The 23,800-nt window shown below is 35.7% G+C and overlaps 2 protein-coding genes across 5 annotated transcripts; one reads left to right on the plus strand and one right to left on the minus strand.

Moving 5' to 3' along the window:
* Positions 1 to 669: 669 nt before the first annotated feature.
* On the plus strand, positions 670 to 16,037 carry LOC8273616 (NPC intracellular cholesterol transporter 1). Of its 2 annotated transcripts, XM_002510634.4 has the most exons (39): positions 670 to 990; positions 1,475 to 1,551; positions 1,763 to 1,862; positions 2,217 to 2,324; positions 2,985 to 3,101; positions 3,544 to 3,694; positions 4,458 to 4,705; positions 4,859 to 5,047; positions 5,276 to 5,352; positions 5,424 to 5,541; positions 6,168 to 6,251; positions 6,964 to 7,059; positions 7,180 to 7,281; positions 7,410 to 7,478; positions 8,263 to 8,358; positions 8,439 to 8,546; positions 8,698 to 8,811; positions 9,199 to 9,282; positions 9,428 to 9,556; positions 10,103 to 10,301; positions 10,407 to 10,550; positions 10,654 to 10,697; positions 10,820 to 10,903; positions 11,004 to 11,072; positions 11,163 to 11,239; positions 11,727 to 11,796; positions 12,306 to 12,455; positions 12,935 to 12,976; positions 13,102 to 13,246; positions 13,404 to 13,468; positions 13,556 to 13,621; positions 13,901 to 13,994; positions 14,278 to 14,314; positions 14,521 to 14,578; positions 14,680 to 14,790; positions 15,005 to 15,072; positions 15,176 to 15,242; positions 15,328 to 15,396; positions 15,785 to 16,037. In XM_002510634.4, exons 1-39 carry the CDS (start codon positions 955 to 957, stop codon positions 15,869 to 15,871), a joined length of 3,849 nt encoding a protein of 1,282 aa, XP_002510680.3. In that variant the 5' UTR covers positions 670 to 954; the 3' UTR covers positions 15,872 to 16,037. The 2 variants fall into 2 exon arrangements, with proteins under 2 accessions (XP_002510680.3, XP_015575617.2); XM_015720131.3 differs by lacking the exons at positions 670 to 990; positions 1,475 to 1,551; positions 1,763 to 1,862; positions 2,217 to 2,324; positions 2,985 to 3,101 and adding an exon at positions 3,430 to 3,523 and having other exon boundaries at positions 3,605 to 3,694.
* Positions 16,038 to 17,253: 1,216 nt separating this feature from the next.
* LOC8273614 (protein NLP4) lies at positions 17,254 to 23,383 on the minus strand. Of its 3 annotated transcripts, none has more exons than XM_048371035.1 (5): positions 22,784 to 23,383; positions 20,982 to 22,025; positions 20,081 to 20,128; positions 19,015 to 19,981; positions 17,254 to 18,495 (listed from the first exon to the last, which is right to left on the minus strand). In XM_048371035.1, exons 2-5 carry the CDS (start codon positions 21,879 to 21,881, stop codon positions 17,609 to 17,611), a joined length of 2,802 nt encoding a protein of 933 aa, XP_048226992.1. In that variant the 5' UTR covers positions 21,882 to 22,025; positions 22,784 to 23,383; the 3' UTR covers positions 17,254 to 17,608. The 3 variants fall into 3 exon arrangements, with proteins under 3 accessions (XP_048226992.1, XP_048226991.1, XP_015575768.2); XM_048371034.1 differs by having other exon boundaries at positions 20,982 to 22,020; positions 22,697 to 23,383; XM_015720282.3 differs by having other exon boundaries at positions 22,697 to 23,382.
* Positions 23,384 to 23,800: the final 417 nt, after the last annotated feature.

Consider the following 23,800-nt stretch of genomic DNA (forward strand, 5'->3'; position numbering starts at 1 on the left):
CTCCCTGTCAAATTTATAACAATAGGTTTATAAGGAAATCATTATCTTACACAATAATGAACTATTATAATTCGTTTAATTTCTTACTAAATTTGTTCAAATTACACCTTCAAATTAGATTTAAATGCTATTCTTTTTTAACAATAGGCTTACATGTTATTTTTTCTTTATTTATTTATTTATATGTTATAATTTAGGGAGTCGAGCATTGAAGTTAAACTATATTTCTAGATTCTTCTAAAATATTTATTTTTTTTGAATAAAAAACTAGAAATTAAATAAATCAAATGAATTTTTAAATTTGTAAAAAAAAAAAGCATATAACAAATAAACACACAACATTAAAAAAGTACGTCAAATCTTATGAATTATAATATAACAAGATATATAATCTTTAATGAATTCTATGCGTATTCATCATGCAGAAGGTTTATAGATTTCAAAAACAAATGGGCAATTTAAGTAGTTTTCTTTCGAATTGGGGCAATTTCTGTAGTATGAAATAATTAAAGGGAGACAAACGCAATTGACCAAATAAAAAGGAAAAGAAAATTAATATTAGAAAATCAAATAATCCGACAAAGAAACCGAAAGAAAGGGGCAATTCCGTCAATAGAAAAGTTGCATATTCTTTTTTGCCTTTCATGGTACATATATATTAATTCGTTCGCCCTCCTAAAAAAGCGTGTAGGTTGCCAGCATCAGAACGACGACTACTGGAGCTGCTACTACTACTGCTAATACAAATACTAGTTCCTTTCTCCTTCTTCTCTGTTGGCCTAGCCCAGTTATAAATTCCAGGCAACTTTTTGACTCTTTCACCTCGCAATTCGCAAACGCATAACGTAAACACCTCCTGCATTTCTATCCTTCTCTTTCTCTATCTGTTTCATATATGTACACACCATAATTTTGTGAGCATCATTTGCAATTGAGTCGCTGTGTTTGGCAACAATGAAGCTCCTCCTCCTATCAATTTATTTCTTCCAGGCAAGACCTCTCTGTTTTCTTTTTTCTTTTTTCAAAAAATTTTCCATTGAATTGTCGTGTGATTGTTTGGATTCACTTAAGCTGTCAACGGTTACCATGGTTAGTCACCTGATGCAGAGAATGACGGAATTCGAGTCTGTGTTTATTTGTAGATTTATTTTTTTCCGATGTCTCGAAACATCCTATTAGAAAATGAATTTATTGATTAGAATTGAGAGTGTACTTTTGCAGAATTTTTCTTTTTTCCTTTTTCCTAACTTCATAATTTGGATAAACTTAAAAAATTAAAAAGAAAAGAAAAACTACAGAATTATAGTCTTGTTAAATCTGGAAATACGGAGAAGGACAGTTTTACTGTCTCGGCAGGTGAAAAATAGCTGTAATTTTCATGGAGAAATGAATTAGCAAATGCATTTCGAAAATGACTTTAATTATACTTTTTAATTTTGTTATACACTAATGTCAAGACTTTGTGTATTTTCAGGTTCTATTTGTTGCATCTGTAATTAAAGCAGAGGAATTAGATACAAGATGGCTTTTGACATCCAATGCTGTGTCTAGGTAAGGCATTATTAATGTGAATTCTTATAATGTCCAAATATTTATAGTTCGTGACAGGTTCATGTGAAGAGAGAATTCCTTCTTTAATGTGGGTGATTCTAATTCCATTGCAACTTGCTATATATGTATAAGCACTATCATCTGGCAAATTGAATAACTTTGATATCTCTTTATTTGAATTATTAGTTAATTACATCCCTTAATCTTTTAGTGAAAGGCATACTGAAGAATATTGTGCTATGTATGACATCTGTGGAGCACGTGATGATGGAAAAGTATTGAATTGTCCGCGCGGATCCCCATCTGTGAAGGTGAATTTTAGGAGGACTTGTAGCTGTTATAGCATTGATTCTGCTTTGATGTTGTTCCTAGCATGAAATTCTTGCTTATTATATATGGTACTTCACCCAACTTCTATTCTCTGTTCCCCATCTGTATATTTTAGGAGGACCTGTGTCTGTTATAGCATTAATTATGGCTTGATATTGTTCCTAGAATGAAATATTTTGCTTACGGTCTTTGGAAGTTCATCTGGTGGGAAACGGCTACTATTCTTTAGCTTTCCTGTCTGCATGTGTTTTTTCTGCATGCCTACTGCAATAAAGTTTGTAGCAGCTGCTAAAATTTGTAATTATTGCATCCTTTTTTTTTTTTTTGTTTCTCAGCCAGATGAATTGCTTTCACAAAAGATCCAAAGTTTGTGCCCAACAATCACTGGCAATGTTTGTTGCACAGCAGCACAGTTCGCCACATTGCGGTCACAAGTGCAGCAAGTAAGAATTGTTATGAGCTTTGAAAGTAATATTTAGTCTCTTGAATAAAATGATTCCTGTGGAGTTAATAACATTTGATGCCACCAAATTCAATTTTAGGACGTTGATCTTCTTGCTTCTTTTATGAAGAATGCTTGCGGCATTTGTCCTTTGACTGTAGTTTGTAACTTAGCAATATCTGCATTGAGGATTTTCAAGTTTCAATTTTCCATTTCAGCAACTAGTCAAGATGTTTGTGTTTATTCATCTACTCCAAGGATGAGGATTCATTATTTGGGGTTGATATTGTACAGAACGTTTACCCTGAAACTGTGAAACTTTAGGCCCAAGGCTGCAGATTTAATGTTTTTTTAAGCATTTTCATGTCTTACATTAAAGTCTCGCTTTTCTTGTGCCTTTTATTAACTCAAGGGTCAAGACTTCCTTTCATCTATTATTGTTCTCTTTTTCTGGTTAAGTTGTTATTTTAATGTGTCAAGGAATTTACCAATTGTTTTAATCTAAATATTATAGACTTGGCTGAGAATAAGCTTATATTTCATCCTGCTAAGAGTCTTGATGTTGCTATTTTTCTCTGCTTTCTTCCCTCTGCAGAATTACGTTGTACATATACTCAATCAAATAAATAAGTATTTTTATTAATCAATTTTTGATTTGCAGGCAATTCCTTTTCTTGTTGGCTGTCCAGCATGCTTAAGAAACTTTTTGAATCTGTTCTGTGAGCTTACCTGCTCTCCACATCAGAGTTTGTTTATCAATGTGACTTCTATATCCAAGGTCAGCAGTCCTTATCAATCAATCTCCATGCTTGTTCTCAGGGGAGCTTTATATGTTCTCATCACCATCTCACATGACATTGATGTTTATAATCAGCAAAGATACCTCTAATTGGAATTATTTCTAAGATAAACATGGGAATTAACTGTCACATTTCCCTATTGTTCTGTAATAATAGTGTGATTATCATTTTTGGGAGGTATTAAATGCTTAAATTTGTTACATTTTAATAGATTTATGACATGGTCTAATATAATCTGTTTGTTTGCCTTTCAATTTCATTGTTCTCCACATGGGTATGTCCACTTGTTCAGTGGAGGCTTGATTGATGCATTAAATCAGGCTTTGGTCATTGATGTTGAGTTGGTCATTTAGACTTCTTGGAGATATACACATCATTCTTTATGCTTAAGAACGTGAAGGTGACTTATTCTCTTTTCAGGTTAAAAACAATTTGACCGTGGATGGAATTGATTTTTATATAACTGATGCTTTTGGTGAAGGGTTATATGACTCTTGCAAGGATGTAAAGTTTGGTACCATGAATACTCGAGCTCTAAACTTCATTGGCGCTGGTGCTCAAAATTTTAGAGGTGACTTTGATTCTTTGAAACACACAACCTCTCTCTCTCTCTCTCTCTCTCTCTCACACACACACACACACACACACACACACAAAGTTCATCGAGTATCATGTCATTCTGTGGTTAATATATGAACGGGTTCTAGTGAACAAGCTAGTGGATCTTGTTTCTGTGGAATAATATGTTTTCTAGTGCTAAGTTTATATTTCTTAAGACAAACAATGCAAAGATTAGATAGCAAAGTCCTCGGGAATGTTCCTTTAGTGGGAAGTGTGGCAATTGGTGATTTCAAAATTATTGATTTTCTGATGTAATAAACTATGTTAATGACTGAGAGAAACAATTGATCTCTATTACTATAAATGACAAATTGGAATATGGATAGTGGATAGTCATGGTTTTAGTTGTGATGGCTTTGTAGAAAGTATCTTGAGATGGAGATCTACAGTGTAATCCAGAAGACGCACAATAGGAGAATATTCCTGAAGGATGAGCTTTAAACCTTGTGATATCTGAAGGATATCTTTCTTACTGTTGATCTTTTGTCAAGTCTGTTAGCCTTGGAATTAGAGAGTGCCAACTGCTAATAGCTTGTGCAGTATTACAACAAATAGTTGAATATATATGCATTTCCAGACAGCCGATGGATTGTATAGTGTAAACTCGTTTTAGTCTTCTTAAGCCCATTTGCTAGTTGCTCATATAGTATATGCATATTACTTGCATTTATACATAATTTGTGCAGTGCTTATGCTGTAATCTACTTTGGCAGAGTGGTTTGCATTTATTGGTAGACGAGCAGCCCCTAATCTCCCAGGCTCACCGTATGCCATCACGTTCAAGTCAGCTGCTCCTGCATCATCAGGAATGAAACCCATGAATGTATCTACATATTCATGCGGTGATGTATCACTAGGCTGTTCTTGCGGTGATTGCCCCACTGCTCCCATTTGTGCCAATACAGCTCCTCATTCACAGCATGAGAGAGCTTCCTGTTCAGTGAGATTTGGATCTCTCAAGGTGAGGAATCGTGCATTATAAAACTTCTCATCTTAGTTTGGATTTATTTAAGTTGATTCAAAGTGTTTAGCAATTAAAGTTCATTACACTTTTTTTGGGACTCAATATACCAGTATAAACTTTTCTATTACTTTTTCTTCTCAATATCTGCAGGCCAAATGCATCGACTTTGCTCTGACAATTCTTTATATCCTGTTGGTTTCCATGCTTTTGGGGTGGGGTTTGTTCCATCGAAAAAGAGAAAGGGACCAAACATCTACAATGAAACCATTGCCAAATGTCATGGATGGTGGTGAAATTCATTCCGTTATTAGGAGGAAGGATGAGAATCTCCCAATGCAGGTGATTTTAAAGTTCTCGCCTGCTTATGTTTTGTGTAGTCCTAAGTTATTTTTCCTTAATCCAACAATAAAGGGAATGAGTTCAGTTAGGTGATTTCACTTGAGCTTTACACAAATTATGAGAAAGTTTACAAAGTGAAAGAAATTAGAGCTCTGTCTATTCTTACTAGTTGGACAATCTCATTTTTAAGACAATTGTCTCTAATTTCCTTTTGACTTGAATTATCAGATGGGTGAATATTCTCCCCAAACTGGAAACAGGGTTCAGCTTTCAATTGTGCAAGGATACATGGCAAAGTTTTACAGGTCACTGCCTATCCCATTAATTCTTGAAGCAGTGTAGCAGAAGGGTTTTTTACACTGTACTTTATGTTCAGGAGATATGGAACATGGGTTGCGAGACATCCTATCCTTGTATTAAGCGTGTCTGTTGCTTTAGTTCTTCTACTTTGTTTGGGCCTAATCCGTTTTAAGGTGGAGACCCGGCCTGAGAAGGTACAATTTGGCACCTAAAGGCTTATTTCTTTTTGCATGAGCATATACAATTCCTTTCTGGTTATTACTACCTGAAAAGGCCATCTTGTGGGTGCTCATTGTCAACGATGTTGCACAAATATAAAGCTGTTGCTTTTGGTCTCTTCTCTCTTGTATGTGGCTTTCTTAACCATTGTGCTTTGGCCTGTTCTAATATCAACTATATTCTTTTCCTTAAATAAGTGGCGACTGAAAATATTTACCAATGGCAGGATTAAGATCATATTTGAAAATTGCTGCATGATTTTGTTTACTGGACTATATGTTAGGAAACACACATGAAAGAGCAGTAGGAAGCCTTATATTTTGTGAAAATTCAACTCAGAAGTCATGAACTTATGGCAAATTACACACATATTGGAAAAATAATACACTGTAGAGAATGGAAATTGATAAGCAGTTTGGTTTCTCTTAAGCCATTAGAAAAACTATTACATATCAAATTTCTCAGATTTTACTTAACAACTGACGAACATTTAAAAAAAAACTCTTGAGTAATCTACATATTCATAATTAGATTTAATAATGTTATTCTTACTTGATTTTTCCCCATATATTTGTCACTTCTAATTCCTGTACTGTTTCAGCTATGGGTAGGCCCTGGCAGTAGAGCTGCAGAAGAAAAAAGATTTTTTGACAGCCACCTAGCACCTTTTTACAGAATTGAGCAGGTTATGCATTATTCTACTTGTGTGCTTTATATTTCTCTATTTTTTCCTATCAAGTTTTATCATTATGCATTTTATATTTATATATCTTTCCCATTCAAGTTTTAGTATTATACTTCTTATTTGGGTAGGAAGCAGTTAAAATTCTAGATATTAATTTCAGAAATTAGTTGTGACTTGAAATCAACCTTACTATTACTAGGCAAGAGTTCTTGCGTCCTCTTTCCTCTTCTGTAAACAGTGAACCACTTGATCTACTTCTTATTATGTTCTTATTTGTTATTATTAGGGGGAGGGAGGGGGAGGGGGGAATTCCAGAATGATGCATCTCGTATTTGTTATCATTATTTTACATGTCCTTGTCTATGCATGTAAAATCAGAAAACAGAAGTGATTAGCTGCATTGAAGGATGATTTTGTATCTACTTTAGTTTTCTGATTTTCTTTTTCCTTGTGGATTGACAGCCTATGCTTTATTAAGGATTCCATGCATTTTGTGTAATTTAGTAAAGGATATCTTGCATGCACCATTGTCTTGTAATTGTTTAACTATGAGATTTTATCTTATAATAACTAATTATCCATTGCATTTTAGTTTTGCTGTTACACTGCTTCTTTAACTGAGCAATCAAAATAAAAACTCCATGATGGCAGAATGTATGGCCTTACTAATTTTCTTTTCTGAAATTACTAATGTAGATTCTTTTTGCTTCAGCTAATTATAGCAACTACTCCCAAGGCTGAGGATGGCAAATTACCAAATATTGTGACAGAAAACAATATTAAGTTACTCTTTGAACTACAAAAGAAGGTAGTCATGTCAGTGTTATATAAATTACTCCGAACTTGAAAGAAGTTTCATTTGTTGTTTACATCTTTTTATCCTTATCTTATTGAAATATTTTAGTTTAATAGTACTCATTCGGAACAGGTTGATGGAATCCGTGCAAATTATTCTGGATCAATGATAGCTCTGAATGATATTTGTATGAAGCCACTGGACCAAGATTGTGCTACTCAAAGTGTTCTGCAGGTTTCTTTTCTTACCTGGTTGGACTGATCAATTCATCTAAATGGGGCTTTAATGACCGCAATGCATCTCATGTACTTCTATATATTTGGTTTGTGACTAAACTTTACTTTCCTCTCTCGTTTCACTAGTATTTCCAAATGGATCCTCAAAATTATGAGAATTCTGGGGGAGTTGACCACATCAATTATTGTTTTCAGGTATAGTGTGATATATTGCAAGTTCCTTCTTATTTAGATATCAGAAACATGTTTATTTCATTCACAAGTTCACTTGCTTAACATTTTTCATTGACTTTTTATGCACATTGATGTCTTTTTCCGGTCTTGCTTATTCAAAATTTTAGAAAAACCAGGCATTTAAAGAATAACATTACTGTTATGCATGTGCTTTTGTCTTATTGTTCTTTTCTTTTTAGAAAAGAAACTGTGGTTGACCATGGCTGTTGGAGAATCAAACTTGCAACATTGGGATGGTTGGAGGAGAATGATGATACAGTTATTCTTACAAATTTGAAATTAGTGTAGTTAGGTATGGTGTTCACAGGTTGATTTGGCACTGGCCATCATATGTACTAACACTGTCATTATTCACCTAAGTTTTTTTGGTTGATAGAATATATGCATGAAAAGAATTTGACATTTTTGTCAGGGACTGCAGATGTGTTTCATATTTTATTGGCAAAGCAGGTTCTTACTTAGATTCTGGTTCAAATTCTTCTTTGACCTTGAAACAAAGGCTTTTATTTTTTAAATTGTTTGTTTTCTCCATGGGGATCAAGCGCAGACAATTGTGCCAGTAGTGATGTTTCATATCTGAATTAGATAAAAGCATATTATCTGTGTCTAACCTCAAGAAGTCTTAGAGTGTTGTCTTTTATATACTTTTCTAGCATTCTTAATCAGGTGTGATGAAAAAATTAAATGCCAAACTTTAAATTTCATCAAGTGGCCTATCAAAAACATATTCTATGTGTTATTTCAGCATTATACCTCTGCAGACACATGTATGAGTGCCTTCAAAGCCCCTCTGGATCCAAGTACTGCCTTGGGTGGTTTCTCTGGGAGCAATTATTCAGAGGTATTTCTTTAATTGGCAAATAGCAAATGCCACTTGTGTCAAAAGCATATGATAATCCTGTAATGATTTTTCCGAGACAGGCTTCTGCATTTATAGTAACTTATCCAGTAAACAATGCAATTGATAAAGAAGGGAATGAAACAAAGAAGGCCGTTGCTTGGGAGAAGGCCTTTATTCAGTTAGTGAAGGTTTGCTTTTCCCCCCTCATTCGAGTGGCGGTTCATATGATTGTACTTTTCTTGTGCAGCTTGGGGTCTCCCGTGCAAACATATCTTACTCTATTACTGATGGCTCTCTGTTGCTTTATTTTATCTGAATATATTATGTTTCCGATCATAGGATGAATTGTTGCCAATGGTCCAAGCGAAAAATCTTACACTTTCTTTTTCTTCGGAAAGCTCTATTGAGGAAGAATTAAAAAGAGAAAGTACTGCAGATGCCATTACTATATTGGTAAATTTCTTTTCTGGTTGTGTTCTCATTTAAATCGTGGGAATAATAGTCGTTGTTTAGTACAAGGTATGCCCAAGACTTGCAAGTGGTTGCAGGTTCAAGATTGAGTCATTACATTATGCAAGAAAAATGAATTGTTTACTAAGTGCCCTTGCTAGTAAGTAGGAACGTCTCTTTTATATGTATCATGGGCGATGGACTTTTATTAGTTTAATACATACAAATACTCGGGTTATATTTCAAATTAGCACTGATGATATTTTGATTAGTGAACCATACCCATAACTGAGAATTGTAAAATATCTTTGATTTTGTCCACTTTTAGATTGAGGTTATCTTGCATGTACATCCATATTCATTCTTCTTTTTCTGGTCATTTCTTTTCAGATAAGCTATCTTGTGATGTTTGCCTATATATCTCTAACCCTGGGTGATACGCCTCGTTTTTCTTTCTTTTATTTTTCGTCTAAGGTATGTTCTTATCCTTGGCTTTAAACCTTCTTTCTTAATGGCATGTATGCTTCTTTCAGATCATTTTATATATTTCCACGAATACCTATTTCTTCTACTAAAAATTAGGCCTTTTCATTTCATTATGTGATTGAATGAATTTCAGGTATTGCTCGGTCTTTCTGGAGTTATGCTTGTCGTGCTTTCTGTTCTTGGATCAGTTGGATTTTTTAGTGCCGTTGGAGTAAAATCTACACTAATCATCATGGAAGTCATTCCTTTTCTTGTGTTAGCGGTAAGGTTCTTCTTTTTGCATCTTTCTAGACTTAATTTTATATAATGATGTAACCATCATGTGCCCGACTTATGATATGTTCATCTATCTTACCTATAGAGGTTCATCATTGAGCATAAGGTTTAAACGGGGTACTCCCAACTCTTGCTAAAGATTTTTCTTTATGGTCCAAGAAATTTGTTAATAAGATAAACGGGAAAGAACTAGTGGCCTTAAGCAGGAAGATAAGCAGTCGATAGAATCGAACATTTGATCTATGGCCTGTTAGCTAGCTTATCAAGTACGGAGTTATGGGACTTCTCTAAAAGTTTTCAGATTAGCTAAGATCTTGATTGGGAACTTGAATAGCATTAGCCTCATGTAAAAACTGGTGATAGCTGGAATTAAAACTCTATATTTTCTTGTTTTGAATATACATAGTACTTTAATATCAATGTTAGATGATACATTGGACAATATTTCTAAAAACTTGGTTATTCACCAAAATTTTTTGACAACTTCCATGGCTTATATTACAAGAACATCTGTCGTATCCTGTCATATCAGGTAGGGGTGGACAACATGTGTATACTAGTGCATGCTGTTAAGCGACAACCATTGGAGTTGCCATTAGAAGGACGGATAAGCAATGCACTTGTGGAGGTTGGACCATCTATAACACTTGCTAGTCTATCAGAGGTGTTAGCATTTGCGGTTGGGAGCTTTATTCCTATGCCAGCATGTCGTGTCTTTTCCATGTTTGCTGGTTGGTTATTTTTATCTTTTTTCCTTAAATGTGGTAATCATCTATATTCTATGTTCTTTTTACAAAAAATTTGTGACACCATTTCATGTAATGCCTCTATTGCAGCACTTGCTGTTCTTTTGGACTTCCTTTTGCAAGTTACTGCATTTGTTGCTTTGATAGTCTTTGACTTTCTGCGAGCAGAGGATAAGAGGGTTGATTGTTTTCCATGTCTAAAAACTTCATCATCATATGCTGACTCTGATAAAGGTATGATTGGGTTTCTCAGATCCTTATCCAGTAGCTGCATATCTTTTAGTTCATATTGTAAACTTGACAGTGATTCTGATTGTCATATTGTTTGAGAGTTTAGGCATTGGTGGAAGGAGGCCTGGATTACTTGCTCGATATATGAAGGTAATCAACACATTATATGAGTTACAAGCGCTTTACAAGGTTTATTTCTGTTTATGATTAAATAAACTGCAATAGCTTTTCATCATTCTGATCAAGTTGGCCGTCTGTTTGTTAACTCCTAGGAGGTCCATGCGCCTGTGCTCAGCCTTTGGGGAGTTAAGATAGTTGTCATTTCCATCTTTATTGCTTTTGCATTGGCTAGTGTTGTAAGTTTCCTGAGATTTACTTTCTTATCTTTTGGAATTCTGCAAGTTTTCAGCCTTTTACAAATCTTGAGTTAACTTATTACATTTATGAACGTGATAGGCATTATCCACTAGGGTTGAACCTGGTCTGGAGCAGAAAATTGTTCTTCCACGGGACTCGTATCTCCAGGTTTAACTAAATTTATATTTTCTTAATGCATGCATCTTCCATGATGTGCTCTATGCTGGTTAATTAATCATGCTTTTCTCTTTCCATCAGGGTTATTTCAATAATGTCTCGGAGTATCTTAGAATTGGTCCCCCACTCTACTTTGTTGTGAAAAACTATAATTATAGGTAATCCAGTGCCTCGTTTTCTTCAATAATTTTTATTTTGGTTTCCAATTAGATTTCACTTCTATTTTATTGCACTAATGTCAGGCTGAAGTTCATTGTTGTTGCCTGATAATCTATTATATGAATAAAGCTCTATCTTATGGAAAGGGGTAAAAGATTTATGGACACCGGAAGCTTTGACATTGTTTCAAGTTATCTTCAATAAAGCTTTTTTATATTTATCCATGACACTATGGATTGTTACGACGTACCTTTTCGTATATGGTGTAAAGATCATTACTCAAATATGGTTTCACTGGTATTTGGTTGTTGGAGGAAGAAGATAAAGATGGCCATATGCTGATGTGTTTGTACTTTCACCTTGGTGATTGCATGCTCAAAACTCTTACTATTGGACCAATCAATATCCCCTTCATAGCTTTAGCTTCCATTTACTAATGTTTTGATGCTGTACGATCTTCAAAACTGATGGTACTCTACTCCTCAGCTCAGAATCAAGACATACTAATCAGTTGTGCTCCATCAGCCAATGTGATTCAGATTCCCTTTTGAATGAGGTAAGGGTTTATTTCCTTTTCTTATCTGATTAACACATAATGGCTGTGTTATTTTTATGTTGAATGCAACCCAATCTGGCATTCTGTTCACAATTCTTGATATTCATTTCTGTACAATGGTTAATTTATCCATATTCTGCAGAACCAAGAGTGGAAAAGCATGTGTTTCACTATTTCTTTTTAAAGATCTAAAGGCTTTTTATCTATTCCATTTTTGAAGAGGATTTTTGTCAGTAGTATGACTTGAAATAATGACAGAAGCATTAGCTTGAGACAAGTCTTTAAACTAGAACTTTGGAAATTAAATTTCCTTTATAGAATCTTTCACTTATAGCCTAGCACTTGATTTTATTAACCTCTATAAATAATTTATCATTGAGAGTATATCTCAACCCTAGTGAAAGTCTACAGTTGCTTCAGCAATTAATCAATGCATCTCTGGCTCTCACTACTTCTCACCTTGCTATGGTTCACTTTGACAAAAATCTTTTATCTTCTTGCTTCTGTAGATTGCTAGAGCATCCTTGACACCCAAGTCTAGCTATATTGCCAAACCAGCTGCTTCATGGCTTGATGATTTTCTTGTATGGATATCTCCAGAAGCTTTTGGTTGCTGCCGGAAGTTCACAAATGGGAGTTATTGTCCCCCCGATGATCAGGTCAATGTCTAATCGCTCTTGAAGTTTATCTTTAATTCTGGTATGGAAATGTCATCCTGATGCATTGCTCAACTATTGTTTCCTTGATGATTCAGTCACATGCTTGACCTGACAGTTTACATGGTAACACTTGCTTCTACTGTTATCATGTTTTTTTCCTTCCAGAACTGGACAACAATACATATTTACATAAGCAAACGAGACTCTACCCCTGCGTTATTTTGTGTTTTTATGTTACTTTACACATTATACAAAGATATTAAGAACTGTGTAATCAACTGTCAATGAAATATATTCATCTTTCATTAGACAAAAGATTTTATCCTGCAATAGCTTACAGTGATAATCACATAGATGTCTGATCAACTATGATATCATTGTGGTAACTATTATATTTTGTCGTGTCTTGGCAACTGATTATTTATCTATGCAATTCCTACCACTGAATATGCTTTTATTTTTTTTCTTCTTTCATCCAGCCTCCTTGTGATGTTGGTGGAGTGTGCAAAGACTGTACCACGGTAAGCTGCATATTATCTGTTAGGCTACCGTCTAATGAATTTTGACTACCAGTTATTAAGGCAGTAGCACATGCCGTTTTTAGTTTATAGAGGGTTCAATTGGTAACTATTTTGGAATCTTTCAGTGCTTCCGTCACTCAGATTTTAATAACGATCGTCCATCCACAACACAATTTAGAGACAAACTCCCATTGTTCCTTAATGCTCTGCCTTCTGCTGATTGTGCTAAAGGGGGCCATGGTGCTTACACTAGCAGTGTGGAGCTGGAAGGTTTGTCAAACTGGATATTTGTTCTTCTGTTGAATGCATCAATTTTGACGAATTAGAGAAACTCCTGCTTGCTTGCATGCTTCAGTTTGTGTTTAGATGCCATTTGACAGCCTGTTATTTGGATATGATGTGTATTCTTAACAATTTCTGGGATCAGGCTATGAGAAAGGTGTTATTCAGGCATCATCCTTCCGCACATATCATATGCCACTCAACAAGCAGGTGATGTGTATTCTGATGTTACCATGACGTGTTCTTTTTGTCTTTTCTATTGAGCCTTATCATTGACAATAACTGCATTTTATTTAGAGTGACTATGTTAATTCGATGAGAGCTGCTCGGGAATTCAGTTCAAGGATGTCTGATTCTCTAAAGGTAGGAAATAAATATTACTAGGTACTAGCTAGTTTGATGAGCTTACTTCTTTCAAAATAAATTAAGTTTTCCTGGTCAGGTTGTAGAAATTCTTTCGTTGTTCCAATGCTGGAAGCCAATACTTGTTTCAAGTAAAAATGGTTAAACCTTCTAGCTTGCATTTGGATAATATTTTGACTTGTTCATGCATGCTTGCTAGCATTTTCTATAACAATAGTTGCACCGTTGACTTCATTCCAGTAGTTAAGCTGTTTCTTAAATATTTCTTTTCTGATGCAGTTGGAGATCTTCCCATACTCGGTCTTCTATATGTTTTTTGAGCAATACCTTGATATATGGAGGACGGCATTGATCAACCTGGCTATCGCAATTGGTTAGTAATTTTAAGAAGTCTGGCATTCTAATATGTTCCTATTTTCTTATGACATAGATGATCTTGCACTTATTTCTTCTTCTTTTAGTACACATGAAATTGCATCAAATCTGGTTTTTGAGTGAATCCTTCAATGGGATTTCCATGTGGCCGTGCACAATGTATAGTCTCTTGGAATTTTCTACTATGATGTCTCATTATTGGCTGTTAGTGGATTGGATGTGCCAACTTGTCATTTCCCCTGATACAATGTATTAATGGGATTTATTTGGTGATATACTAGGTGCGGTGTTTCTTGTTTGTTTGGTTATCACATGCAGGTCAGTATGCTCTTCAGCCCTTATAAACTTTTTCCTTGAGAATTAAAATTTAGCAGAGCATGGTATGGTGTTAGATACGATTTAGAAATGAACTACAATCCTAAAAGGAGGCAAATAAACTACTAGTTATCTTTTTTTTTTTTCTTTTATTTGTCTAATGTAAGTGGGCAAACGAACCACTAATTTTTTTTCTTTATCTAATGTAGTTTATGGAGTTCTGCAATCATTCTACTGGTTTTGGCGATGATTGTCATTGATCTCATGGTACCTTCATCTTGCTTGACAATGGCTAGCAGGATTTTGTTTATTTTCTTGTGATTCACTTGTCTAAGTGCTTATAGTTCTTACGAGATGAAATTCTGCAGGGGGTGATGGCAATTCTGAATATTCAACTGAATGCTGTCTCTGTTGTTAACCTTGTCATGGCAGTGGGCATTGCTGTTGAGTTCTGTGTACATATAACACATGCTTTCTCAGTAAGCATCACTCAGTTTTTCATTATAACATTCTCTACCTTTACGAGGCATTGCCTGTTGCTGATGGAAATTCATGTCAATTACATGAGTCCTTTTGTTGAAACTTGTAGTTATCGCCTTTTTAACTAGGAACTTATTCTTTCTTGAGTGAAGTTTCAGTTGGTGCAATTTTCTCGTTTCTTTGACTGCACTTTCTTATGGAATTATTATACAGGTAAGCAGCGGAGACAGAGATCAAAGGGTGAAGGAAGCTCTGGGTACAATGGGGGCTTCAGTCTTCAGGTTCTTTTCTAATTTCACCTACCATTACTCCGATATAAAATTTCTAGACTAATTGAAATTATCCCATAGACTAATTTCTTGTTCTTCTGATGTATTTTTGCAGTGGAATCACACTAACAAAGTTAGTTGGTGTGCTCGTTCTTTGCTTCTCAAGGACCGAAGTTTTTGTGGTCTCTGTTCCTACACTCAAGTCTGAATTGCACATGCCGGCTCCATATTCTTGTGTATATAATATATTTATTTCACATTTTGCAGGTTTATTACTTTCAAATGTATTTGGCGTTGGTCCTTCTCGGTTTCTTGCATGGGCTGGTGTTTTTACCAGTACGCTACTACTTTTCCCTCGATCCATGTGCATCTGCTACTCCTAAAAGTCGCACGAGATACTGATATCATCCATTTAGCTTATTATGTTTATTTCTTGGGAATTAAAACGTTAGCAACCAGGGAATACTCGTAACCAAAAGAAAGAAACGAGAACCTTCTCTTGCTTGCCTGTGGTCGATAGTTTAGTGAAAATCATGATGTCGATGAAAGATAATACAAAAATTAGCAACCAAAAAAATTCTTTCATCTTCCAGGAACAGAACACATAGGGTGTACATGACTGGAGTTCTGGTCGTTTAGGTCCATGTATGAGAGTCTCCTCCATGTGCAAGGATTTTCGAGTTAAAAAGTCGTGTTGCTAATATGTTGGTTCAACTATTTGCAGGTAGTTTTGAGCATGTTTGGTCCGCCTTCAAGATGTAAGCTTGTCGAGAAGCCGGAAGATAGGCCATCAGTTTCATTGCAGCCATGACAAGTTAGAATTGCTGCATTATAGCTCTTACTTTAGAACTTTTTTTTTTTCCTCAAGGTGCTAAAGTTACATGTAATATTTGGTACAGCAAAATGCTTGGTATCGTTTCTGACATGTACATTTTACCAAGGGAAAAAAGATAAGAAAAGAAAATAGTTCAGTTGCATATTGTCGTGCACGTCGATGTTTCTTTTTATTTAAAAATAAATAAAATTTAACATTTTACTAATTAAGTGGAAAAGATATAAAAAGCTAAATATTTAAAAGGCCCCATTTCGACAAAGATAATATTTTAATATTAAATACGAAAGCGTAGGTGGTGAGTAAACACAAAAATTTCAGCTATCAATTTGTAGACAATTCAAATGACATAAAAGTGTGGAAAGCAAAGCTTATCCTTATACGTAAATAGAGATTGGGGTAGCTGGGCTTGCAGACAAGCATGGCTCACTGTGGAATTAACGAGGATTATATAACTAAAGTGAACAGAATGATAAATAAAAAGATTTCAATTAGAAAGAGAAGGAACAACCAACTTCATATTTGATTAGAAGCTCTATCATAACATCAAGCAATGAATATTTTGAGAAAAAAAAGAAAAAGTTGGAAGCAGAAAAAAGTTTAAATGAATTGGAATAAGCAGCAGTTATTAGCTTTGGCATCTGGCTGGAGAGGAGCAGAGCATGATGGAGAAAGGGCTGCGGCGAGACTGTTGATTCAGCAACTCGTCCTCGTTTGGAATGCAGAGGAGAGTCGTCAGTTCTTCCTTTTCTTGTCTTTAGGGATCAGGTGGACGAGTTCCGTCATTCGATCCATGAAACTCGTCATGTTATGTTTTGTGATGCGAGCGGACTAGTGGCAGAAAAGGGTCCAGTCCGGTTCCCCTTAATTTACATCTTAGAATACTCGCCCGTCAACCCAATACAAATAAATTATATTTACATTAATAATCTCATAGTTTGCTACTCCTTGGTAATTCAAGTCACTTGCTCGCATAGGTTGCCATAGGCCTTCATGAATAAACTCCAAACACTAGACATTATTGTTGTGTATTATTATAAATTATATTGTCCGAACATGGAATTATAGCAGATATGACATAAGACAAATTCAGTATTCGTTGCGACAGATAACAACAGAAGAACCAGGTTATAATAAAATAGTGGTTGTCCAAATGCAAGGCCTCTTCCATTACAAATGGAAAGAAATAAACTACGAAACCAAGTGCCCACTGGCTGGCCAAGTCATGATCACCGAAAGGGACCAGAACCCTCCGAAATTTTGAATGTGAGGAAAGAATTAAAGTGACAGAAGAAAACGAAGAAGAGCAAAAAGAAAAAGAAAAAAAAAAACAGAAATGGAAAGAAAGAAAGAAGCCTATATATCACAATATACCACATTCATGATCAAAATTTTTTATTTCTGTTTCAGTTTGATTATGATAGCACATTTTACGACTTACAGAGTCAAGTTTATAGCGCACTCTCGCATCAAATGCATACGCAGAATCACGCCCGCTGAAAAAGAAGGAAGTTAATCAGCTTCTCTCAGGCTCCAGACTTCCAACATTCACGATAGTGAGCTGAATGTTTCAACTGCAACACATTAAGTCCCTTTCTTTCTATTTTACCAGTTCAGCAGTCTGCCCCGCTGACTCAATGGATACCTCAAATGAATCCGAAAATACAGCCACTTCCAACCTCGATCGTCGACACAGCTCAAAGCATGCTACTGATGTCATGAAATGCCACTGCTTGACGATCTGCCCAAAAGATGAGGAGAAATTTGGAGTAAGAGTTTAATTGTGCAGCTTTGAGATGATTGGCATACATCCAGACATTCCTCCAAATCGTCATCACATGTTAATAATACCCACTCAGAGTCATCATCCAGGTACTTCAGATCATATCTATTAATGTCATCTATATTGAACCGTCTCGCAATTTCTCCCAATAGATCTGTAAGTCCCCAACTGCTTGGCATGCGAAACCGGATATTCTCGTTTCCATATGTGACTTTCACTCTCTGAGCATCAATCTCTTGAGATGCACAGCTACTGGTCTTAGGTAAAGGCGGAAGATACCCCAAATTAGGCTGTTCCCTAAGAGATTTATGGCTCTGAGATCTTGGCAACAAGTTCTGTTCTGCTTGACTTGAGGCATGCAGCTCGGCATCACTTCTGACCCTCTTTAAGATAGCATTACCTTCTCCAAGCATAGGGTCTTCACTAGTAGGAACAGTGCATGAAGAAGGAGTTTTCTGAGTTCCACTGGAGACACAGTGACTTGAACTGGAACTCTGACTGCATGAAGACGAAGGGGATGGAGATTTTGGCGCAGCCGCTTGGGAGCTGAAGATACCTTCCTCAGGCTGTATGCTTGATGGCTCTGGATGCTCACTCTGCTTTGAAGTTGAAAACTGACTGCTTCTTGATAGCTTTGGAGAGACAAGCTCAGGGAAGTTCGTATAAAACGAACCAATCTGCAAAGAACCAGAGGCACCTTGGACTGAGTCAATCACCAGTTGAAGTTTCTGTAAAGAGTGTCCAACTTTCTTGATTTTCCGAGACGGCCATCGGTTTATTCCATGTTGCCTACAAATTCTTTTCAAGGTTGTGGGGCAAACTGAAATTTAAGGAAAAATATGTAAGTAATTGAAAGTTAAACCAAACACTAAAAACTTTAATGGAAAAGACTCAGTTATCACCATAAAAGTAGGGAGGAATTAAGAGAAAGCCGACCCTTTTGACATTCTTTTTTGCATCAAATAGCTGCTCTAAAGGCATAAATCTACAGACATTTGATTGCAAGCCTGTGATATTTTTACTCCAAGCAAAGGTCCCTTTTAAATTCTGTAGTACAATATATTGAGAGCTAGTGCATCAAAGGCGGATAACTTGTTCCCAGTTGTTGTATGGACATGCTTAGAAATGATCAATTTACAAAATTGGCATAAAAACTTATCCATTCATGTGAATTGCATTATCAGTTAAGGTAATAAAGAAAATTTTGCTGAGTTGCTCCTTTTTTACACAATAACATATGCAGAGAAAATGAAGTTGCTCCACTCCTTCCACTCCCTACCCCCCAAAATTAGAGCATTTAGTAAATAGAAGTAAAGTCTATTTACAGAATGATGCTTACCACCAATACTCTTTGCAGCATCTTTTAAGCTTCCAGCAAAATACTGCCGAAGAACTTGCAATGTGATTGTCTTCTCTGCCTTGGTACGTCTTTTTTCTGCTGTTTTACCCATACAGACACTTGAAAAGCTACCTTCAGCAACTGAAGAATCTCCACCACACTCAATATTCCTCTTTAGGCTGTTATCTTCTTGATTTTTTTTGTGCTGCATGAATTTTTCACCCATTGGTACCTTTTGCTTCTCTATTTGACACAATGAGCCATCATTTCCACTCTGTCGGGCCTCTGTGAGACAGGAAGTCCAGGATATATCTCCAGCATAACTTTCAGAATACATATGTCCAACCCTTAACATCTCATCTCTAGTCAGTCTACCATCTGAGGGGTCTACCACCTCACTAACAAGGAAGTAATTTTCTTCCTCTAGTTCTTTGTCAGTTACTACCCGTAAGGACCGGCACACCTGTTGTATGATGATGGATAATGAAGTAAGCATTTTCTTCTGTTTGTCTGGATCTGTGCAATCCACAGGCAGAAAGAACTCCAGGACAAAGTCCGCTGTACCAGTGTGCACACTTCTTAAGCGAATTGCAACAGCAGCGCGCAAACCAAACATCCTTGCATGGTGAGAAAGAGGATACTCAGTTTTTGCATATGAAGTTATGTCACTTGTAAAACATGGTTGGTTAGTCAAAAATGCTTCTCCAGCAACTCCTTGACCTTTTAACAAGTGATGCTCAGAGCAAGCCTCATGAAAAACCTGGATGGAAGTGTCCCGTACATAACAAGCACGATCCACAGTTGAAACACAACGGATATAATTTTCATCGGAATGGCGGCATCCTCCTTTGCCTTGTTGAATGCATGGGACCCAAGTTTGAGCTAAGGGCAACTGATGTGTCTCACAAGCAGATCTCAGAAGTTCATGAATCTCAGGCAACACGGATTGGTAGGACATATCGCACACCTGGTATAAGAAATAAAAAAAACAAAGACTCCTTCAATGACATAGAAAACCTGAATTATTATTAAGAATATTGATTCGGTTTTCTGCTATTTTTATTACCTTCACATTCTGCATCCCTGGAATCCCAGAACTCTGAAGATCAACAGCCTGAGAGTTAAAAAGCTTTGTCGAATCAAGATACAAGCTTAAAGGGATTATCATTGCACTCTCAAGTTTAATCTATAGACAACTTAGTTCAGACAAGAAGCTTTTATCCCTTCATTCATCTAAAATTATAACCTTTGGAATGGAAAGTAAAAGGAAAAGTCATTGGATGACAGAAATATATTCTTACTCTGAATTAACAATTATAGAGAAGCTTCTCCTATTTCTCACGAATAAAATAACTAGAAAGTTTTCTCAAATCAATCAACCTTGATAGGAAGTAATTCACACTTAGTAGGAAAAGATAGTTTAGTTTTACTGTAATTTGTGCATATACTAAAACTTATTTTACTGGGTAAAGTCTCTGGGCCTAAAGTTAGGATCCCACACAATACCCCTCCTTTAGAAGGTCTGGTGAGTGATGAAATAACATCCTCAATTTTGTAGTCAGATATTAAAACCAAAAAATAATAAATGCTAAAACTTTACACTGTATAAGCTTACATCTTGAATAGCACCGTAAAAATGGTGCATCGGCTTTCACATGAATTCAGTTTCCTTAGGCCTGAATAATGAGTCAATGTATATAGATGCATCATATAGAAGCAAAACTGAGTCCTGAAGTGAATGAAACCATATAAATTATATATGGACAAGATATATAGTAATAAAAACAAGATATGGTAACAAAAACATGACATATGCAAGCTTGGCTGGAGACAGATATTACGTGATGATCAGTTCAACTTCAACGTGGTATTAAGCTGTATATAAACAAAATTTTCACTGCTGTAACACCTGCACTAGCTACACTCAGATAAAGAGAGAGAAGCATTCTGATAACAAGAAAACAAACCTCAAGTGCTCTGCAAACACTCTCAAGCTCAGGATGGTAGATGATCTTATGTGCTGTTGTCACCACCTCAATAACACCCAAGCAAGTTCTGCTACCCTGTTCAAAAACAGGAAGGGCCAGAGTTCCACGTACACCATATTGTTGAGCATGATCAACCCGTGGGTACTCATCACTTCTAAAGAATCGAACATCAGGTGTCCACTCGGGAACCTTACCTAAGAACACTCGACCAGGTAACCCCACCATGTCCTTGGAATTCTCATCAGCTGAAAAGTGATAGTTAATTGATATATCTCTGTAATTTGCCAGCCTCTCACAGTTTGGAACTACGGCAAAATGTTGGTCATGAGTAACAAGAAAACGTCTACCTCCACTATTTACAGGGACCCATATTTGTATAAGGACATCTTTATCCTTTGTGAAATCTTTAATGTAACTTAATGCTGTTATTAATCTATCCCTCACAGACGTTTTGGGGCCTGGAATTGCACTTGGTCCAATCCACCATCTTCTGCTTACTTCAGAAGCTTCAGCTGCATTATTTCCCAATGTAACAACACTGCCCATATCCTGTCCAATAGCCTCAGTATTTAGAGGACTTCCGTCTTGAGTTTCATTCAAGAGCGAATTTCTGTGGGGCAGGGCTATTTGTTCCTCTTCTGGATTGCTCTTCTGAGATGGAGTAGATGCCAAATCATCATTGTTGACCTCTGGAATTGGCCATAAAAATGAATCGATAAAGGCAGCAGAACTAGAGGGACTAGGATTAAAAAACTCAGATCCATCTATTGTTTCCAACCAGCATCCTTCCAACAACAATTTATCCATGTAGTCAAAGTCCATAGCTGAATCAACACGGGTACCCAACATGGTACCTGGTGAGAAAACACCCTCTTCCATAGAGATCTATCCTTGTTCGCAAAAATTTCTGTCTGAAGTCTCTCTTGCTATATAATGACAACCTCAACAATGATCTAGTTTATCTGGAGTTTTGAAAACAATACTCTCTAGGAAGAATTCAGGTCTTCAGTCTTCAAATCTAATCTGTCCAAATAATTGAAACACCCTCAATGCAATCAATAAGTATATCAAACCAGATAAAAATAACAAACTCCTCGAAGAATTGAATGTGGTAAGAGAATAATTTACTCTCCCATTGACTGGGGTGAGAAAAAGATGAAAGGTTACTCTATTGATTGAGCATTAACAAAAAAAGATTGATGAGATTAGATAAAATGAAATATTATATAAAGATTAGAGTTCTCTTTTTCTTTTCACACGCATCTTTTAGTAGTCAAGGTATCAAAAATCAACTAGATCACCAGCAACCACTAAGGTGAATCAAAAAGAATAAAAACCCAATTTGAAAACCAGCATATCCATCAAAGTAGCATAAATATTCATCATTAGCCTCAAAAAGAAAGAAGAAAAAGAGAGAGAACAAAAGCAGAATACAAATAAAAGCCCACTTTCCACATATTCTTACAAGGTGGGCGGACATCACTTTTGATTCAGGGATTCCCAATTTTTACCAAGAAAAGAAAATAAGAAAAATGCCCAAATTTATTTTCACCAACATGTAACGTGTTCTTATTAATTGCTTTCACAAAAAAGGAGAAGAACATAATGGTAGTAATCTAAAACCAATCCAATTAATAACCCAAAAAAAAAAAAAAACACAGAAATTTAAGCAGCAAATAATAACAATAACTCACTATGCAAAGATTCCTGAAGATACCCTCTATAAGTATTACACTCCTTTCGGTTGAAATTCAACCCACAAAAAAAAAAAAAAAGTATACTTGTCTGACTGTCTGTAAAGCAGGAACATGAGCAGCGAACAAACACAGCAATAATCTCAAAAATAGGACAGGCTTTTTTTTGAGAGGCGATCGTGTCCCTTAGCAAATCAGCTCCACAAGAAAGAAAAGAAAGAAATTTTCTTGAATTTGTTTCTCATAGTAATTATCTGCACCTCAAGTTAGAGCCTTTCTCTTTCCTATGTTTGTTTTTGTTTTTTTGACGGTTTGTTTATGATTCCATATTATTGTGCGGGTGAAGATTCTGCTTCGAAGCTTATGACCCCACTAAAACCAGCTCACCAGTATTTCTGGTGGGTCTTGAAATTCTCGCCATCCAAGTCAACTTTTCTTTTCCTTTTTCCCCCCAAAAAAAAAAACCCAACTCAAATATACACGAGGAAGAGAGAGAACCAAGAACTTGATCCAGTTGCTGATGCTGCTGTCTATTATTACTCCTTTAAATAGGAATAATATGAAAAGAAATACAAGTGGAATCTGATTACTTTCTTCAAGTGGGTTAAAAATGGCAGAAGTGGCAGTGCTTGTTTGTATATGTGTGCGCCACTTTTTTCTTCTTTTTTACAAGCTCCTCCATTTTTAAGCCACTTTTTATGGTTTATTTAAATAAGAAAAGGATTACAATAATCTGAGTAATTAGGCACTCTATCTCCCACGGCTCTTTGTCTCTGCTTTTAAAAGGTTCCATCTTTTCAGTTTAATCATGGTGGTAATTAACTCTAACGTGGAAATTAACCTAAATTATTAAATAAATACTGATTTCTTTTCTACAGCATTCTCATCCATACAAGATTAAAATTCTTTTGAACTTAAAATATATATTTTTTTTTACTAAAAAAGAAAAGCATAATTCAATGCGATTATGGACATCAGCCAAAGATCGCAAGTACGGGCACAATTGCTAATAATCCAATAAAATAATTAAAGCTAATGGAATATAATATAATAAGAACAATTAGTGAGTTATTGGTTTCCTGATGAACACAGGCTATAATCTAA

The sequence above is a fragment of the Ricinus communis genome, chromosome 2 (genome assembly GCF_019578655.1).
Source record: "Ricinus communis isolate WT05 ecotype wild-type chromosome 2, ASM1957865v1, whole genome shotgun sequence".
In the NCBI taxonomy this organism is placed as follows: Eukaryota; Viridiplantae; Streptophyta; class Magnoliopsida; order Malpighiales; family Euphorbiaceae; genus Ricinus; species Ricinus communis.

Excerpts from the sequence above, each read along its gene's own strand:
- LOC8273616 (XM_002510634.4), top strand. The coding sequence starts at position 955 with ATGAAGCTCCTCCTCCTATCAATTTATTTCTTCCAG. Across the intron at positions 8,359-8,438 it reads CTGGGAGCAATTATTCAGAG|GCTTCTGCATTTATAGTAAC; the intron begins GTATTTCTTTAA and ends TTTCCGAGACAG. Across the intron at positions 8,547-8,697 it reads CCTTTATTCAGTTAGTGAAG|GATGAATTGTTGCCAATGGT; the intron begins GTTTGCTTTTCC and ends TTCCGATCATAG.
- LOC8273614 (XM_048371035.1), bottom strand. The coding sequence starts at position 21,881 with ATGGAAGAGGGTGTTTTCTCACCAGGTACCATGTTGGGTACCCGTGTT. Across the intron at positions 19,982-20,080 it reads CAGGGATGCAGAATGTGAAG|GTGTGCGATATGTCCTACCA; the intron begins GTAATAAAAATA and ends TTCTTATACCAG. Across the intron at positions 18,496-19,014 it reads TGCTGCAAAGAGTATTGGTG|TTTGCCCCACAACCTTGAAA; the intron begins GTAAGCATCATT and ends CTTAAATTTCAG.